Source organism: Dermacentor variabilis, unplaced genomic scaffold (genome assembly GCF_050947875.1).
Source record: "Dermacentor variabilis isolate Ectoservices unplaced genomic scaffold, ASM5094787v1 scaffold_18, whole genome shotgun sequence".
Lineage (NCBI taxonomy): Eukaryota > Metazoa > Arthropoda > Arachnida > Ixodida > Ixodidae > Dermacentor > Dermacentor variabilis.
The window spans coordinates 7,461,391-7,482,232 of record NW_027460346.1 but is presented as its reverse complement, the minus strand read 5'-3'; the positions used below and the strand labels follow the sequence as shown (position 1 = coordinate 7,482,232).

General features: G+C 44.1%; 1 protein-coding gene across 1 annotated transcript in view; it reads right to left on the bottom strand.

Annotated features, from left to right (window-relative positions):
* Nucleotides 1-20,842, bottom strand: part of crb (cell polarity complex component crumbs) — a 248,365-nt gene that overhangs the window by 89,629 nt on the left and 137,894 nt on the right. Inside the window, exons 5-9 of the mRNA XM_075678266.1 lie at nucleotides 17,024-17,260; nucleotides 15,182-15,298; nucleotides 9,549-9,923; nucleotides 7,202-7,424; nucleotides 4,588-4,714 (exon numbers count right to left, since the gene is read on the bottom strand). Coding sequence (XP_075534381.1) covers nucleotides 4,588-4,714; nucleotides 7,202-7,424; nucleotides 9,549-9,923; nucleotides 15,182-15,298; nucleotides 17,024-17,260 — 1,079 coding nt within the window. The remainder of the gene's footprint in view (nucleotides 1-4,587; nucleotides 4,715-7,201; nucleotides 7,425-9,548; nucleotides 9,924-15,181; nucleotides 15,299-17,023; nucleotides 17,261-20,842) is intronic.

The following is a 20,842-nucleotide window of genomic DNA, read 5'->3' as shown; positions in this document are numbered from 1 at the left end:
ATTGAAGTGCAACATAAGTAACCTCTTTATTATCACTTGACACAATTTACTAATTACATGTACAAACAAAATATGTTACATAACGAGACCCAAGATTGTACTGTAAGAAAACACTACATCTGGCAGGGCCTATGTAGTTAAGGGATTAGGCAGGATGCAGCCAAAATGCAAGTAGCACTTTTCTGCAGTTTCCGCCTGAGAACAGCTTAAGCTTGGCATAACTATTTGAGGAAGGCTTGAATGTTCTCTTTTGCAGCACTGATTATGCCAGTGAATAATGCGATGCTCTATGTTACCTCGAACATGCTCTGGAGAGAAATGTACAAATAAAAAGATCAGCAGAAGTGCAAACGACTGAGCAGGATGTTTTCCATTCCAGTACTTTACTTCAGCATTCATTCTTTACAAAAAGAAAAGTAAAGTACAAATGCCAGGACAAGGGCACAAAGCCACTAATGCAGCAGCTTGGCAAAGGCCCATGCCCCTATTGTATATTTGGCAGCAGAGATTTTGAATACATTGTTCATATATATATACACCAATGAACATGCACATTAAGGTATACATATTCATATCTCAACAATAATTTTTATGTTATTCATACAACACAGTTTCTTTCTAACATGATCATAGACTGATATGCCATTGTGAAACATCTTTCCAGGCACAAAAGAAAATATATAAATTTTCCACACAAACAAAAAAAAAACTTTTTTTTCCACGCTTAGAAGTGAACAAGGAATGCTAACATAACAACGACACAAATTAATTTTTATTCTCTAGCTACATAGTTAATGAAATACTCCTTCAAATTTCGGCATGAAATAACATTTATATATCAATGTTTTCTTTTTAAGATTGTTAGGTAGGACTGACAGTCAACACTGCAGCCTATCTTTTCCGTGGTTAGTTCACAAAAAAGGCATGGCCCAAGTTTCCTGCTCTCGAATGTCGTACTTTAGGTGACCACTGACGAGGCTCGGCCATCCCGTGAGGAACACTGCGCTCCGAAGACAACATTGTGATGTCTTTTTTCACATTGTTCCAGAATTCCGCACTTGGAAGCTCAACTCAAACTTGACAGTTTACCACAATGCTACAGCATGACTGGCAACACCACAAGATCTGGTGCTAACAACATGCTCTTCTCAAACTGGCTGAAAAAATAAATAAATTACATACCAATGCTTTCTTGGCCCTTCTGAGCATGTATGTAGGTACGGCAAATGTCCAGCTATTTCACAAATATTTTTAATTGCTCACAGAAGAGCCAAAAAGCAGCTGCGTCAAAGGTTGTCAAGGAACTGATATGAATCCCCACTATAACGTTCAACTAATTAAAGCGGGATTTGAATCAAAGTTGAACGAACTGTATGAACTTGAACTTCGTCTGAATTAAATTGAAAGAGACAAAATCTCTTTCAGGCATAGCCTGCATGTAACAAGATTCCAGAAGAATGTTCTTCAGTGCACCAGCTTCGGTGTCATGCACTAAGTGTCATAGAAGTGAGTGCACTGGTCATGTTTCTCATGGTGTTTAGCTAGAGCGCTGCATTCTGCTCTTGATTTTTCCTTGTCGTTACTATGATTGGGAAAGTGCCTTGTCTCATTAATGTATGTGCCAAAGCTCTCAGTGCAGACCGCCCAATATGATAATTCTGAAATAATAATAATCGCCAATTTCTCCCTTTCCTTTTGTTAAATATTCCCTTAGCCTAATGCTGAGCTATAATGTAAACTATTCCAATCTCTTTTTGTTCCAATCTCCTGACGGCAAATTTACGTAACTGCTGACGCAAGCACCGGGCGGTGACCCGCAGTGTTGTCTGAACAGCCCAATCAAACACTCTCCTCGCTCATAGGAGGTCACCGTTATTCGCTTTTAAATCTAATAACATTGCTTACAGCGAGCGGTTTTGCTTGTGTAATTGGCTGACAAGAGGCGAGAAGCGCATCAAAGTGGAGAGGGTTTCAATGGGGCCGAGCCAGCACAGTGAAAATAGATAACCGGACAAAGAGGGTAGCGCCGGCGTCTGCGACTGGTCTGCTTTCCCTTAATTAGCTTGTGGTGGCTGGTCGGAAATCGCGGCGGCGTGCAACGGAATGTTAAGAATGCCGCTAAAACGAACCCTCAGCAAAGAAGAGTTGGCAGAGCAATGTAGTATACGTGCCGAAAGGGCTCTATAACGTTTTACTGCCACACAAAAAAGTTATTATATGGAATTAAGTCCATGCTCACCGGCAGGTATGAGTAGTGAGTGTCTGAACGATCGGCGGGCAGCCGTCTTCTATTCCTTTCGCAACGGGGCAGTCTTTGGCTATTCAGAAATATCACTTTTGTTTGGCATATTAATGCATCTTTAACACGTACACGTCACTCTGACGCGGTGAGTTTTCGCTGTTTTGCGTCGTCATGTGACAGACAGATGAAGTGGGTGCAAAAACTTTTGACCAATAGGAAAGAGCTAATGGCGAAAAGGCATCCAATCAGCAATAATAATTTTTTTATTCGGTTTAATGGTGCATAATCAGTGCGCATATGTCATACAAGATGTGGAGCTATCACAGTTTTCATGACGTCGCGTGACAGACAAGCGATCTCAGGGGGCATCCCAAAAATTTTCTGACCAATTGTGGAGGACTGATAGCAGAATTGGAACAGAAATGTTTGGAATAGTTTTATGTTATAGCACCCCAGCTGACTATAACTAGGGTTCTGTGTTCTCAGTATGTATTTTTCTTCAAATTTGGGGGTTATTTATCACCAGTTATACTTTCCCCTTTGAATCTGTGTTTGTCAGGGCTTGTGTTGTAATGATGATGATGGTGGTGATGATGATGATAATGCGTTGTAAAGAGACTATAATTACTAGAGAAAACATAGCGCACCTGACCATCACACAACTTCATTGAATAAATACCTAATACAGTAGAACCTTGCTAATATGCTTAGGAAAGAAAAAAAAAAGTGAGAAAAACGTGCTACCCAGGAAAACGTATCATTGAAATTCACTAAAAATTTGACTGACTCAACTGTAGTTGACATGTTCATAATGTGAAGCGTCGCGCACATCGTTGCAGCACGAGTTGCCTATGCATGTCGAGCTGCTGGGGCTCTGACGGCCCGAGACGTGTTTTGTTATTTTTATGTTATGTAGTGCTTTAAGACCACGACGGGAAACCAAAACGAAATCGAGTTAGTGGGCCACACTGGATGCTACCGGAGTGAAACGTTAAGCTCACATCATGCCGCCTGCAGCAGAGAACGGTGGCACATTTCAGTTAATGCCTATTAAAAGCGTGCAGCACGCTTCCAACGGCACTATGCCCCATGCGCTGTGAAACAGATAAGTGAAGGTGGTTATCCCAATAGGGTTGGAAGCGATAGCTGTGAATGCGGCGTGCGACGACCTGAGAGGATATTTGCTGGTATACCGGAGTAAGAAATTGAGTGCGCGCCGGCCATGGAGTTTCCTACAATATGAAACTCTATGGCCCCAGCGCTTTCACGCGAGACGGACGGGCAAATATTACGGGGAAGCTGATGCGGTGAGCGGCTACTGTTCTCAATCGTTCGCGCCCGCCTCCTGCCTTTTCTTGTTTACACGAGACCTAGCGGCTGGAAAAAGTATCATATGATAGCAATCTGTAGCACGGAACGGCAGTGCGTTTCGGTTAACGTCTATTAAAAGCGCGCCGTACGCTCTTAAGGACACCACATGCTGTGAAACGGGTGAAGATGCTTATTGTAATAGGGTTGGCAGCGATAGGTGTGAATGCGGCGTGCGACGACCAGGGAGGAGATTTGCTGGTATAATGGAATAAGGAACTGAGTGCGCGCCGGCGTTTTCACTTGAGACGGGTCGGTGAGTATTGCAATGAAGCTGCCGCGGTGAGTGGCTACTGTTTTCAATCTCGCGCATTTACTTACATCGGATCTAGAGGCCGGAAAACGTGTCATATGATCACAGTTCGGCGAAGTATCGAATGTTGGTGCCAAAAGAGCGCATTTGAACTGGTGAATATGAACTGGTGAAAAATATGTGTAACTCCATTGGGTAATTTTTTGTGTTTTCGTTGCGAATGTTTGCGTCGAAAAATTCTTACATAACGGGATTGCATCAATGAGGTTCTACTGTACTACACAATTAATTAACGCACCAACAAGTGACAATAACTGAAACGTGACGCTTTCAGGAGTATGAAATTAATACTTAAACTTATTGGGAAAAATAAACCTGTACATTGCGAGATGTTTATCAGCCATCAAGGCACGCTCATTGCAGCTCAAATTCAATGTTTTTCGGTTTTAACTGATTCAGAGACAACCGTCTCGGGGGTTAATGTTCAGCATCTATTCGTATGTACCGAAAACATGGAACCCTAGTTATGACATACTGTTTTAGGCCAACTTTTCGGCATCTTTTCCATTATAATAAATCACCCTCTCACATAGTCCTTTAGTTCTGGCACTGTTAAGCACACAATGAAGTTTTTGCTTCACATTTCCCACTTGTTAATGGCATTGAAATTGAATATGTGACATTAACAAGTCATTCACACACACTGCCGCCTCAACACACTGACCAGGCCAACGCAGGTTCCTCCGTTGAGGCATGGGCTGCTGACGCACAGGTCGTCCTTCAGCTCGCACAGATCACCCGAATACCCTGGCAGACAGAGGCACACAACTCCCCAATTGTCCGAGCGACACCTGCATCAGACAAGAGTGAGAAAGCATGTTGCCACCGGCATTAAAAAATAAATGGTGGTGACTCTACTACCAAATCACTGCGACAAAAAAAATTTAACGACATTCTGCCCTGCAAAGGTGGATGACCAGCGGTGCTGTAAACATTGTGGCAAGAAAACTTGTGCTAAAGACTTTATTGCATCACTCGTTGTCACTTAGTAACGACGGTCACAATGGCTTTGTCGTCGCTGATCGGCATGCTTGCAACTGCAGACACATTCTTTGACAATGTCAAATCGATGCACGTACGTCGCTGGGTGGTCAGTTAGGCCAGATCGGTGCGGCATCGCTAGTGAAATGTCTCCAACACGAAATGCGTAAACCACTCCCTTTTCGATCACGACACATCCACGCTGAAGTCACCAACAACGACGAGAGGACTAGTGTCATCGCAACTAATCCACGCAAAGTGACTAGCCATGAGCATTTTGACATCGCATTTCGACATCAAAGAGACTTTTCCATCTCTTCACTGCATTCTCCGATTCGCGACACACGTTGTACCGTCTGGCCTGCCACTTACGGTGGACCTCTCAGGCACGGTCTTTGGTTGTGCTTGCCACCCCCCCCCCCCCCCCGCCCCTCCATGCCACCGTCATACTCTCGTCTAAGTTCACGCCATTGTGCTTCGTACACGAGATGTTCTTTGGGAGTCCTAACCACATGTGGCCTCGCCAGAGCAGCTCATGCTGAACACTACCCAAGTAGGTTTCTCCAAGGCAGCCGATGACAGTTTTCGACATGTTGTTTTGTATGTTGTATGTGTGATTCTAAACAATGTAAGCACTGTTCACTTCACTTTTCCTGGGTGCCTCTGCCTTACGGGGCTACGAGCAATTGCATTTTTTGCTTGCTTAGAGGAGTATAAGTGCTTACACAGGTATGAGCCAATGACAATGATAACTTTTGTGTGCGGACACGAAAAATCTATGCTACCCTAGCCATATACAGCTCTGCTGTAAAAGAAAAGCTCAAGCTGGTCTCACTTGATTCAATCAAATAAAAGCCTGTGACTTCCCTCTATGATCAACTCTCATTATTTAAGTTGACTTCAGTTAATTAAACCTTCATGGGACTGACGAAACTGATCTAATTATCCAGCGGGTCAAACTAAGAGGCAGAAAAACATCCAAACACACTGCTGCATTACTTGGCAGTGTTTAACCGATTTTGACACACTACCAAATCTGATGTAACCCAGTTCTTATGAGCTTAAAGTATAAAGATTGCATGACTAAATCTAATGTGCACACAATCTTAAAACAAGAAAAATGAAGCATGCCTCCAATTATGGCAACCAGACAAAGATGAAACCAGTAGAGTTTAACATCACAGAATAGAAATTTCCATTTACACTCAATGTCGATCATCGTCACCCCGATTCAGACAGCGCTTTATCCCTATACACCTCAACATAGTTGTTGTCCTCCGTTTGTTCCACTAAGCTCTATATTTAGCATTTCTTGAACTCCGCAACTATTGTGCACAGGATGGTGATCCCCCTTTTGTCATGCGATGCAACCCTCCGACACGCTGAAAACATGTGACACGACTCCATTTTTATTAGCTTAATAAAGCAACTTCTCTTTCAAAAGCCCTTTCACAATGAAAACAGTATGTTGTAATCACCAACCTATGTGAAAATTTGTGTGTCCACTTTGTGATGACAATGGCAATAGCCCTTGCTCTGACAGTACGCTGTTGCCAGCACAACCAATGTGGTTTCAGTTGCATATACAATTGTAACATGCAGGCAATTTTCTGACCCGAAAGGATGGATAGGTGGACTAGTGTGTGTTTCTTTTTCTATGTTCTTCGTGTTTTTAGCGCTCTAAGATTTCTGACCCAGGAGAAAGGTGTGTGTTAGAATCCCGTAAATACAGTAGGCATTCATTGTGAGCTGCCATTTTCACTTGAAACTCTGCCAAGGGCAGGCCAAAAATCAATGTTTCCAGTGGGAGAGAATGTGACTGACACATTCTCTCCCACTGCAAAATTGACACTGTATTCACTGAGGTCACCATTGGGTCAGGCACATGAGTCTTGATCAGTCATGTTCAAATTATTCAGCTAGGCTAATTTCATGATCGAATTAATGGAAGAATTAGCTCATAGAAATTTATGGGCACCTGCCAAGATCTTAAGTGGAAATTGAATTATTAAAAAAACTGAATGAACTGGAGTCAAATGAGCAGAAGTTTACCGTATTCCTTACCGTATCTATTGATGCATTTGCCAAATGGAACAGTGAAAGCTCACTTTGGCCAGAAATACAGTCAAACCCACTTACACAATATTCAAGTGCCCTACAAAAATACCATTTTCACAGCCGATAATTGTTATATAACCGAGCTGCATGAAAAAAAAATCAAAATAAGAAGATTACAGAACTAACAGCCCATGAGTAAAAAGCAAACATAATTGAAGAAGTATGCAGTAATGTATTACGTGGCTCCATTCTGGCAAGGGTTGACATCGCAGGGGTCACTGGTGACGGCGACCTCACAGTGAGTTCCACGGAAACCAGCTGCACAGAAGCACTGGTATGAAGCCCGCCCTCCTGTCTGCAGTGATGGAGACTGGCTGGAGTCGTAGCATGTGCCTCCATGCAGGCATGGATTCGAAGGTGACGAGCAGTTCGATGGCCGCACACACTGGCCCGTGGCAGGATCTGCTGGCAAATTCACATGTTTAACTAGGCAGTTTGTAGGCTCTGGGGCCCGAGCCCCCTCCGAAGGTTTCTTTTGAGTTTCCTCTACCTTTTCACTTAAAATTTTATTGTGGCTTACTGCAGCATTGTCGGTGCGGACGTACATGACTTTTAATTCATACTTTCGCTTTTTTTCTGCAAAGCTTGACAATGGGAGGTCAGACACATTGGAAGCACTAGTGGCAGCTACCTCACTCGCATTTCCTCACTTCAAAATTTTTTGAAGTACTGCTGATGTTACGATATTGTCAATGTGGCATGAAACCATATCATTTGTCGCCGACTACGAAATTTATCAAAATGAATTGTTTTCTCATTCAAAGTTGCTTTTTTCGATTTCCCAATAATTCTGAAAATTCTGCGGTCCCTTTCCTTGTAAGAAAAATCGATCGGCAACTGTAGTTATTGGCATAAAAGGTCCGATTTCAATCCAACGAAATTTTGATATAATGAAGCAAATTGCTGATTTTACCTACTTCGTTACATTGAGGTTTAACTGTACAAGACAATTACACAAAGGAAAATTACACCACTGAGAGACACCCGATTCTTGGTTGTGCGAAAGGATTCGATCAGGCTGTGAAATTAAACTGTCTACTACTATGAGGTCATGTAAATACTCGTATAAGGCTGTCATCCCATGCACACACACACACATGGGGTTTTCAGAAAGCTGCTCGTGCCACCAAATAGTGCCACAAATATTCGTGCCACCAGTGTAGGTTATAAATGTATTCATTCGTGCTCAGGTTTCACACGAGTGCAAAACGAGTAAAGCAGCAATAGAAAAGATTAGCACAAGCGACCGGCAACAGGAGCGACAAAATTGTGATTTGCCAAATTGTGAATTTTGCAGGAATGGGACAATAGCAAGGATACTCAGTTCTTCCCATGTTTGTAGTGCAGGGGAGGTTGGCAGTTGTCTACAACAGCATTTAAGTGGGCATGAATCTATATCACGGTGCTTCCAGCTTGCATTCGTATGCTGGCCTGCCCCCCCCCCCCGCCTCCCCCCCAAAGAATTTCATGTAACAAATGATCATGTAGCATGTAAACAGGGCCACCTCACGTAACTCATTGGGCTACATACAAGGGCACTAGAATTCCTGTCAAACAAATAGAACAAATACTACATCTATACCTGCTTGACATTCGTGCTATGACATTCTCCTGCTGAGCACAAGGTGACGGACTTGATTTCCAGCCGGAGTGGCCAAATTCCAATGGGACAGAATCCAAAAACATTGTTTACCATGCTTTGGGTGCACGTTAAAGAGTCCCTAAAGAGAAAACTAACTTGAGCTCTATGATTACGTTATCCTTCTACAATACCAAAAAAAAAGAAGGCACTCCTACCGTGAGAAGAGGATGGACGTGGCACAAAAGACGGAAAAATGAAAGACGGGTGGCGACCCTGCCCAGAAGTTCCCACACCAGCTCACAGTGACGCCATAAATTCTGACGACATCTGCTCAGGCCCACATAATTTTTTTTACTGGTAAAGATGAACCGCACTGCAATTTCAAGGAGCCAGAGACTGAATTTGCCAAGTTTAACTTTTTCAGCAGCACAACAACTCAAATACAATAACATAGTTTGAAATCCGTTACGTTACATCGACATGCTGGAGCAGGGCTTTCAGTGCTAAATTCATGCAACCTTGGCCTATATTTTCTCTTGAAGTGTTTAGCCCCTTAGCGCAAAATTTTTAAAAATTTACTTTTTTTAAAGAATACTTTACCTGCCTAATCTGATTTGGCGTTTCTATTTGGTGTCCCTTTAAAGAGCCTCAGGTGGTCAAAAGTAACATGAAGCCCTCCACTACAGTTTCTCTCATAACCCACTTTGCACCTTCGGGACATTGAATCCAACCGTTTATTTGTAACATTATCTGGGCAATAAATTGCTACTTTCCGGGATCGTGTGCACGCACAGCAGCACAATGGAGGCTCACACAGCACGTGGCAGTGCAAGCTCGTTTATACAAAAAGTGGTTGGCAACTACTCTAATTAGGTGCCGCATGGCAAGATGAAACACAAACAAAAATCGGCAGGTTGGTGGAAACTGCCGATCTCGGCTCTTACCCTCTCGATATCCAGGCAAGCAGCCACACCAAAGCTGCGCCCTGCACTGGGTGCCGAGGGTGCAACTCCAGTGCGTGCAAGACGTCCGAGGCAGCTCGCAGTGGCGCCCCGAGTGGACGCCACTGCAGTGGCAGGTGAAGTTTGTGTTGCCGCTAAGGCCCCCATCGACCTCCTGGCAAGTGCCATTGTGCATGCAGGGAGAGCTGTCCTTGCACGGGCCAACAGCCTGCTCGCAATGTGGCCCCCCAAATCCGGGTGGGCAGACGCACTCAAAGCCTCCTGGCTGGTTGAAACAGCTGCCGCCATTTAGGCAGATGTTCTTGCCGTCCTCCGCACATTCGTCAACGTCCTCCTCACACAGTGGACCACGGAAGCCTGGATGAGTATGTGTATGTACACATATCAATAAAACACACAATGCTCACTGGAGCATGCATAGGCTGACAGCTCAAACGTCAAGAAAGTGTGAATCTAGTAGCCTATACCTCTGCACTATCTAGTAGCCTGTGCACTTAGAAAAAATTAATTACGTAAATTCCTGGGATGATGGCCCAATACATGCGCAACAGATGGCCTTGAATTAGCGCAGGTACACAGCACGTCGCCACAAGAAGAATGGCCAGCAAGATCTGGTAATGGCAAGTTTTGCTGTTGCAACAATTCGCAACCACTTTTCAGAAGTTGGGCCACTGCCACAGGGATTTGTCTCCCCACCTCTTTCTAAACTGAATTTAACCTCATAATTCGGTGCCATTGTGTGCATTTTTTCAGTTTGCTTTGCAACTCCCTGTTTGTGTCTCTCTGTTAATTAGTTTTTTTTATACATGGGCACCTTTCAATTGATGAAATAAGACTGCAGTGTGCCAGATTTAAAAATCGAGGTACCGTCCACCAGGCAAGCAGGACACAGCATTTGATAAAAGGTAACGAAACTATAAAACGGACACGTGTTTCTATGCGCTGCTTTTCAATGTTGCTACCCAAACTTTAGACACAACAAGCTCTAGAGCAACAACAAAATAACAGGGTTTTGGTTCAGGATGTTGCACACACAAAACAATGCAAAAGATCTCCTCGAGTTGTAAAAAGAAATGCAGGGCTATGAAGGCCGATTTCTTTCAGTGACCCACTTTTAGTACGCAAATTCGTTTATTATTGTAACAGCAATTATATGGACACTCCAGGCACATTTCTACCATCACCGTGAGGTTCCGTATAAAGTCCAAGGGCGATAACATCATCGTCGCGCCATATGCTGCATGTGCAAGTGAAAGCATGCTAGGGTTAGCTGACAATGGTGGTTAAATCTCACGCACGCAACAGTCAAAAGCAGGGAGGAAGCACACCGTCTTCCATCGCATGCAAGGCACCGGGGGGAGATTCTACTCCAGCGGTGGCTACATATGGTGCGGCCATGCGGGCCCTACATTGAGAGAACTACGATGGGGGTATAGTGTGCTGAGTGCCGATAGCTTTGTGTGCGCTGTGCTCTGGCCACTTAGTCCGCGTTGAAGCAAGAGGCAGCACGATAGTGAATTCACTCGCTGCTGCTGCCGCGCTTTCTCACTCCAGCGTTTTGACAGCGAGTGCGCACAGTCATTGAGTGAGATGTGTTCATGTTTGCTTGTGCATGTGTGACACCATGCTTGTTAATTTAGTTAGCAGGTGAATGTTTACAAGTTGATACGGCCACTAAAAGTACTATTCCTACTTCGTATGGATGTCTGCCAATTTGCTATCGCAATCGATGCTTCGCCTTTCAGGCAAAACTGCAACTTTTTTAATTATCGAAAATTTTAAATATTTATTCAAGGCATAAGTCGTATTTGAAAAATTCTAGAGTATGCTGAGAAACACTGAATGAAGCTGTTTCTTGACGTCATCTTTCACATGATTCTATTTTCGGCATCTTAAGAAAGCCCGCAAGGTATTTAAAAAATTAAGTAATTGTGATCTGGATGACAGCGCTCTCAATTGTGTTTCTAAAGAATGAAGCCTGCATGCACATTGCAAAAAAAAAAAGCAACCTGCCTTCAGTGTCCAGCGCACATCAGCACCTTTGTTTGGAAGATTGATATCTGCCACAGTCCTAACTGATGAGAGACAGGCCGGCACTGAAGACAAATGTAAACACTTGGCTTTTTTTTTTTTTTTACAGCTGCCATTCAGACGTGCAAGAGCGCAGCTTCAGCATTTTTTATACTTCACGGGCTTTCTTCAGATGCTGGAAAAAAAAGAAGCATGTAAAAGATAACATCAAGGAAACAGCATCCTTGAATGCTTCTGGGCATGCTCTTCAACTTTTCAAATATAAGTTATGCTCCAAATAAATATTTAAAATTTTGCATAATTAAAATAAAGTAATTAGGTAACGAATCGTACTTAAATAAAACAGCCCAAGTAACTCGAGACAACTGTGAACAATATGTCGCTGGTGTCGTTCGTCTAAGGTGTACCATTTTATTTTTTGAAGTTTATTTCTAGTTACGTGAAACACATGGTATAATAGCAGCCAAAATTTCAGCTGCCATCAGCAGTTCCATTGAATAGGTGGAAGTGCTGCGGGAAGGCCCAAATGATGGAACAGGTCTGAAAAGTCACAAATTCATTAGATGACTGTATTCATAGTCTATTGAAATATTTTTTTTTAACTGAACACAAAAAGAATCGTACAGTTATTGGTGTCACAGGATGATTGTAAACAAGCTCTAAAAATTGGGCATTTCACAATAAAAGTGCAGAAGTTCACAGCCGGTTGGCCAATTTGTAGAATTTACACAATAGGCAATATTCCCTTAACATTCCAATCTCTGAGAAGGTGCTCTAAAAAGGAACAGTTGGAAGAACTGTAAAAAACTTAGCATAATGGCCTTAATAAAGAAACAAAAGTGGGGGGGGGGGCACGATTCCTGCACTATTCACTGCACACTCGCTGTGACAACTGTAGCCTTAATTATCCAAACGTCTGCACTCTAACTTTGTCTTGGCCACATTTGAGTGCTTTATATGGGGAGTAAAGGAGGAGTTTTGTCATTAGGTAGTGCCGAAAGCACACAGCTGGCTGAGAAAAAGCAGGGGTAGCATTCATGCAAGCACTGCATCAAACAAAAAAGCAAGAGAAAACCAGCAGTTTACAAGTTCATGTGCTTTGTACAAATGAGTAGGCTTGGGCAAGTTTGTGATGAAGTTAGCAAGCGTAGCGATTAGGGGTAGGTGAATATTTAACGTTTTTGAACATGAATCGAATATTACCCACTAACTATCTGTATTTGTATCCAAAAAGGAACTATTCTGTATTTTCAAATATTTGAAAATAACCAAATACAGTCGAACCCACTTATAACAATATTCAAGTGCCACGAAAATTCCATTGTTATAACCTATAACTGTTATAACCGGGTTACATGAAAAAATCTAATTAGGGGGATGGCAGAGCTGATGTGAGAAAACTACAATGGTGGGGCCAGTGCCCCTCCCCACCAACCTCCTCCATCTGGCTGCCGATTGTGTTCACTCGTTTAACTGCTTCCTTGGTGCTACAATCGCGTGTAACAAGCTGCGGCTCTTGGCATTAAAGAATGGCACTGCTATGACAACTGCAAAGAGGGGTCACAGGCAGCAAGCGATATGCGAGCTCCGCCGAGGCATCACTTAAGTGGCCCCAAGAGGGCCCTTTTAAAAAATGCAAGAAGGTTGGCGCGGCAGCCTGTCAGCTCAAGAAATCCAGAAGTAACGCTGAAGAGAGATCGCCACAAGCATCTCGCAACATACTTCTCACTGGCTTGCACGAGAAAAGCCTACGTCCATCAGCTTTGCATGCTTTACACGAAGCTTGCAGACATCCCTTCTCCAAGGCATCCAGGTGCTCCATGTAGTGCAGTGGAAGGTTCCTCGCGAAAATGACGCTCCGGAGGGACTGAATCTTCTGCCAGGTCTCCTGTGAGGACAACGCTGAGGCAGCCTGCCCTACCACATCATCGCTGCCGCCGTCGCCGCCGCTATCTGATGCAAGCATGTTCGTGACGATCGCCTCCATTGGTTAGAAGCACCTAGTTTCCAAATCTATAGCCGTGCACTTTCTTTTCTCCGACAACGTTGTGCATTGCCAATGATAAGCGGGCAGATCAGCCACCTTCCGTTTCGGTGGCGAGTCAAATGAGGCCGAGAAACCAGGTGGCCAGGAACGATTTCGACGCAACCAACAAAGACGAATGCTAGTGATTAAGCTTTTGCAGAACTACGCTGAATGAGGAGCCAGAGAGCAATCTGGGAGCAGCACTGTGGGCATGGTCCATTCGTGTTTCGGACGGTGGTGCGGCATAGAGCTATGGGCGCAGCCCATTCCTGTTCAGAGGGGTGGAAGAGCAACGGTAGAGAGGCATGCGAAGAAGGCTGGAAAATGATCACGTGGCGGCTGTTGGGGCAGCGGGCCATCAAGCAGCAGCTCCAATTTCTCATTTTCTTTTCTTCTTTTCAAGGATTTTGCATTTCACTAACTATCGGCATGGACACCCAGCAGCCAGACTTCATTGTTATAACCAATAATGCGGCATCTGGGCATTGTAGTAAGCGGGTTATTACACAATGGAAAACATGCAAAAGTTGACGATGCAGCAGCTTCTCATTGTCATAACCAATATAGTCGTAAAACCGGTATCATTATAAGTGGGTTTGACTGCATGTTGCAACAATGGACTGTTAAAGTCGTTTTGCTGTTCTCCATCTGTTAAACAAAGTATGACAAATTATCGGAAGTGAGACAACAACAAAAGTTTTCAAAGTGAGGCAGAAAGAAAATGGGTAATGCAAGCTTTGTTTTTAGTTCTGTATCAACCTGTAACTTTTGCTTGTAGCGTGTCAATGGTTTTGGCAGTCTAGTGAAATAGCATTTTTACCTTTTACGCTACGACCAGTAATCTTTTCATTCCAACATGTGTATACAGCACAGTCTTTCAGCAGCTTTCTTTTTACTATTTTTAACAACTTTTCATCTTTTTTTATCAATCATTTATTTAACATTTTCAGAAAGGTAGTCATCAACAGCTTACTATTCTTGGAAAAGCTTGTTTGGAACCAGGCTCTAAAGATGTGAAGAGGCTATTCATGCAGTTCTTTTAATGACAATTACCTTGCATTTAAAGCTGATCCTTCGTCCTTGCTAGTTAGCTGTCTCTTTTTGCACTTAGTCAGTACAGTTGTGTTTAATTATACTGTAATAAATATTCCTGCTGTAAAGATATGCATCTGCTTCTGACTATTCAATATTCAATACTTATTCACATTTGATTCACATTAGAAAAAGTCTATATTCGCCCAAATCTAGTAGAGATCCATCCCAATGTCACAGGAATAGCGTGATGGAATTGGAACCTTTTTAACATATGCAGATTTCCCACATGCACAGTTCAGGCTACCTCAAAGTTCAGTACTTCTGGTGCTACAGTATAAATAATGCTTGTAATGCAAACACTATTTGCAGTAGTAACTGAACCTTAGCAGAATTTTGTCAAAATTCCCGACAGGTACTGCAGTTTTGAGCTTGGGATGTCCATATTTACTCTGAGCACAAGAACTAGGCCTACAAGAGGGGGGAAAGAAAAGAAAGGGATGCTGCCTTTAGTACATTTACATACCAGTGTTCTGGCAGTTGCAGAGTGGCCCAACAGGGCCTTCAGTGCAGACACCACCATGGTGGCACAGGCCCAGCTGGCACTCACCGACATGCTGCTCACAGTAGACACCTGCATACCCTGTTGAAAAACAACAGAGAGAGGAAATATGCAACCTCTTTGACAATGTCCACAGGGGTAACAAATTTTCACCTTCAGCCAAAGGCACCTTGAAAGTGATACCAAAGTTTAGCATTGCACTGAAGGCATCTCAGGATGCAGGCATGATGAGAAGCATGCCACCAGTGTTGCACGCATCACACCTCAATGGTGCACAAGATGTGACCAAAGGATAATCGTCGGCATCTGTCAGTATCCAAAGAAAGGATAACATAAATTCAGCTTTACATTAATTCTGCTCACGCCACTGTGTGCACGACGATGCGGTGTATGAACACAGCAGCTGCTCGGCAGGAATGCATGTGTGCAAACACTTCTCATGCCAGCATTGGAAGCTAGAGTGCCGCCTTGGCTCTGGCAGAACCAATTGAGCGGAGCACAATGGTGCACCCACTTGGCTTCATCACTTTTGCAGTCAAACACACTGCGCGTCTCTGGACCCCTCCTAATCCTCCATGCATGGGCCACAGATGTAATGTGAATAGCAGGACAGCGTGATGACGCCAACGCCAACGGCAAAAATGCACCTAGAATGTCTGTATATAATTGCTATCACCACAAAAAATGTGACAGCATTGATGTTAGCAAATTTAAATGTAAACACAGTTAAACCTCAATATAATGAAGTTGGTGAAATTGTCAATCTGCTGTGTTCTATCATAATTTCGTTATATTCAACTTCAATCTGTTATGCAGATAAGTACAGTCGCCAATGGACTTTTCTTGCATGGAAGGGGCTGCAATAACTTCTGGATTATCGGGCAATCAAAGAAAGCTCATTTGAATGAGAAAAAAATCATTTTGTTGAATTTGAGAGTCAGCGACGAAAAATACGGTTTCATGCCGTGTCAACAATATCTTCACATCAGTGGTATGAAGCAAAGCCAGGCACGCCTTCGCATCCACCCTGCTTCAGTTACTGATAGTGTTGCCTGCAGTGGGATGGCGCTATCACAAAAAGCAGAGGCAGCGGCGAGCAAGTGCTTAGTCTGCCTCTCGCTTCAACGTGTCTCCGAAGCTCAAGATTACATAACATCCAGTGCTAAACACACGGGAAGAAAGCGCACAATGCCGCACCATCTCAGCTCAGCCAACTTTGCACACACAGTAGAGTACCTCTAAAACAGGGCACGCAGGCTACGTGTGTGCTCAGTCACACTGACAGCCCTGAGCAGCCATGGCCGTGCTAAAAAAGGAGACGTGTGCCAACCTGCGCCCCTTCCCTTGCTGCTGTATAACTGTGGCACTGTATGCCTAGTGTCTGCCATGGCATGTGTGGGGAAGCCAAACATTAGAAGGCGAAAGTCGTGCGGGGAAGGTGAATGTCAGGGGAGACGCCACAGTCAAGTATCCTCGCAATATCCAACATATTATAGTACCCCCCAGTGGAACTGTGAGCACCTGCAAAGAAAACATACCCTCAATACCATATCCATATTTTCCCGAAGTTCTTGCACAGGAACATCAAAGGGCAAAAGGTTGTTTTATAGCCATGACTGCTATGACAAAGTATTTAAAGCCATCTTCACTTCTGAAATACGCATTCACGCTTTATTTTTTGCCACTACATCAAGGCTTCCCTTTTTTTCTACGCATTAAACAAGTAGCGGGCAATCTTTTACCAATTTTGTTCTGCCCCTATTCATAATATGCAAGTGTAACGAGAACCAGCAGTGACAGACTCACCTGGCGGGCACTGGCAGAAGGTGCGACTCTGGACACTGCCAGTCACACAGCTGCCCCCATTCCGGCACATTTTGGATGGCTGATCACACTGGGCATCGGGGGCAGGCTCCTGACATGCGCTGCCACTCCACGGCCCCCGGCACAGGCACTGCGTGCTGTTACCCCGCCAGTCCTCCACGCAGACACCGCCGTTAATGCAGGGCTTCTTCTTCCATGGGTCACGATCACACAGAGGTCCTGTGCATAGAAGATCGAACATGCAGCAGACAGACAGGTTGACTTATTGGTTTTTGCGTACCAAAGGCAATTGCAGACTACAAGGCAAGCTGCAGCACAGCCTCAGTTTTGACCATCCTGGATTGTTTGAACAAAAGCAGTGCTCATCTCTCTGACACCGCATCCCCTTCATGCGTATAAGATACCTGATGCACCGTGGGCAATTTGGTAGTAGGCTGAATCGTAAACACAGCCGTGGAGGTTTAACGATTATAATAGATACTTCAATGCGGACTTGGAACATCCTCAAAGCATCTGGTTCACAATGTTAATGAAGGAGACGTTGTACCCACATTGTGGCCAGTTGGGGTACTTGATCATGTCTGTAAGGGGGCTCAACAACTTCAGTGCTTTCAAATACATGTCCTACTTGATCCACCGTCACCTAATGTGTGCATATGGGGGACAGTACCGAAGTTATGGATACAAAATTTGCAAGTCAATTAAGTCGTCAGTGTCGTCACTACAATATAGGTTCATCATTATATAGTGCTGGCTACATTGCTTGAATACTAATCAAATTAACATCGACAGTCATCCTGAGATGGGTTCTGTCAGAACTTTTTTTATGTGGCCCTAAACATCAGCTCTAAGATAGCTTAGTATTGCTCACCTGTGTGAATGCAGCCATCAAAGATAAAAACCAGATGAATGGGTGCAGTAGATTGGCATGCATCAGCATTGCCACAATATGTAAAGAAATTGCTCAAAGAATGGAACAATAAAACTTCACAATGCAATTAAATACTACTTCTTGCATCATTATCTGTCCAGGAAAGTGCATTCTGGCATGTGTTTAAGTGTGTGGGAGAATACATTGAAACTAGCTCAAAAACAGTTACAGGCTCATTCACAGATGGTAGTGTGTTATGCAATGAGGAAGCTGATTAAAATTTCACTGTCACTTGCTTTGCATTCAATTTGTCTAGGTCATCAAAAGCCATCAAAAGTGCATGGAAGATGAGAAACTAGTATTGGGCTTCCACAGGTGGTCCAGCAAGTTTAGGATATGAAGCAATTTTTGGTGCAGGAAAACTGTCATTCTGGAGCAGTTTGGCAGCAGCTACACCAGCATTTTGAAGCAGTTTCAAAGCAGAAAAATTCGTCTTTTTGAAACACTTGCAGTGTAGTAATCTGTAGCCATTTGGAAAAGCTTGTTACCACTGTGCAATCAGTGTGTGCTGCTCAACAGTGAAGCAAGACGCAAAGCCAACAGAGACATAAAATTACAAACGGGCTAGAACAATTTGCACCATCAGGCAAAAAGACAAAAAGTGATGGCAAATGTTTTATGTGCATTCCAAATAACCGATGTGCTTTGAGATGCTTTACCACACCAGACAAAATGTGTATTACACCCAATAACTATGCTAGAAGCTCGACTAGAGACTATGTGTCTATTACCGGCACCAAGATGACATGGCTCTGTAGGGTGTGTTAGTACAGAGGCATGTACTAATGTATTAGGCATGTGCAGAGTGATGGCAGTGCAGAACAACATTCGTACCATACCGTACACTCACTTTCGTTGTGAGGCGGGTTGTCGGCTTCCTGCGTGTCATGTGGCCATGAGCAGATATAAGTCGATTCGGCATAAAACTGTAACTTTTGTCACCGATACCCGACCAACCTTTCGAAGCACTAGCGATTACATCTAATGGCCAATGCAGTGTGCCATGGCGAAAACTGGCTGTTGGCCGATCTGACCGGCAAGCTTTCTACAAGCCATAGCGAAATGCTCGCCGCTAATATGTTCGTAAGAGTGGATAACCGGCGACTGGTTCCAAGATCATGCATACATGTTTTGGACAACAGTTGAAGCTGGCAACTACTGCAACTGCGCATAGATTGACAGAAAGTTCCAAACTGCACATGCAAATGCATGAATCTGCGTGCATGAACACGCGTATGCAATACGATCTGCATGCCTTCCAGTGGCTAATCGGTAATATTTTCGTACATAGGTGCTGCTTTCATCGCCGTTCCCTATGCCGGCGTCGGGTATAGAAATTGTTTCAATTGGAGTTGATGACCCGTACAACCCTTGTACCAAGACAGACGTACGTGCCTCATAATCAGATTGCGGTTTCACCACGTAAAAACTCCAACATTAAATTTTCTTTTGTCCTGAAACCAATTGAGCACCCTGGTAAGGTTGCGTGCAATTCATCGACTTCGGCCGAGTGTATCACCAAATATAATCGAGTCGCGAACTGAATTATTTGAATGTTGATAAATCAATTCGTATAATTAATCAATTCGTATAATTGAGTACAGTCAACGTCCGATTTTCGGACTCCCTCGGGGCTGCAAAACATCCGAATCCATGCCTTTTACTGCGCCCAAGGGCTCAAATCGCCACAGGCAGGTCCGAAATAGATCTCAAGGCCTGCCAGTACACTTATTAGGCGTATCGGTGCTCGTACTGTGAAAGGAGACGGCGCGTGCACGCGTGTATAATTAAGGAATACATACTGTGTCCCGTGACAATTGTCCCTTCCCACTCTTGATATGCTTCACCGCAATGATACTTCCCGTATGCTTCACCGCATAACGCTGCTGTGTTAAGAAGCTGGCTTTCGAAAACCGGCATAATTCGTCGTGCTTTCCGAGCTGCCAAGCCATTGGCGAGGATTACAAAGGCGTATTCGGCACCATTGCTAACAGCGGCAAATTGTTAACAGCGGCAAAAACACGGGGCCGAACAGCAAGAAGCTCGAAAAAGAATGTCAAAGTAGCTAGGCCTAGCGTCGCCGCGATGTGGCTACGGCTTCCAGCGGATCTGCGTGCGAGAGCACCGGCTCGAGGACGCGCGATAATCAAAATGGCGGTAATGGTGGCTTCGATTAATGCCGTTTCGGACCTGCGGTGGCAAGAAAAAAAAACCGTGAGTTCAGACGGCGAAGGTTTTTTGCGCCCGAAATGTCAGACGTTCTTATACATTAACTCTATGAGGTGCCGCGACAGTAACAGAAGTCACTAACCCATCACTAACAGAAGTAATCGGTGACGCGTGCCTGCACACGCCTGCACACTAATTTCCACCACGTTTTCTTTCTTTTTTTTTTTTTCGCGCGCGACGTTGAGGCGTCGTTCCTAAGCTCTCCATGGCGGGGTCAGAGGAATGCTGGTCGGATGCGCCGCCGGGTGATTTGGTGCGCTGCTGAGAGCACTGTCGGAGCGCAGTATGTTCGAATTAACCGTCGCAAATTCTTGCGCGTTAGAATTACCGGGCGTTTTCGGCTGTTGGAATGCCCATAACTTTGACTGGACTACAGCGTCAGTTCGAATTAAGCGTGTTCGCATTAACGAGATTCGACTGTATTAAATTCTGGGATATCAAGTGAAAATACCATGGTATGGTTATGAGGCATGCCATAGTGGGAGAATCTGGATTAATTTTGACCACTTGGGGTTCTTTAACATGCAACAAATGCATGGCACACGTGTGTTTTTGCACTGCACCCCCCATCTAAATATGGCCACCGTAGCCGGGATTCAATCCCGTACCTTGAGGCTTAGGAGCGCAATGCCAAGGCCACT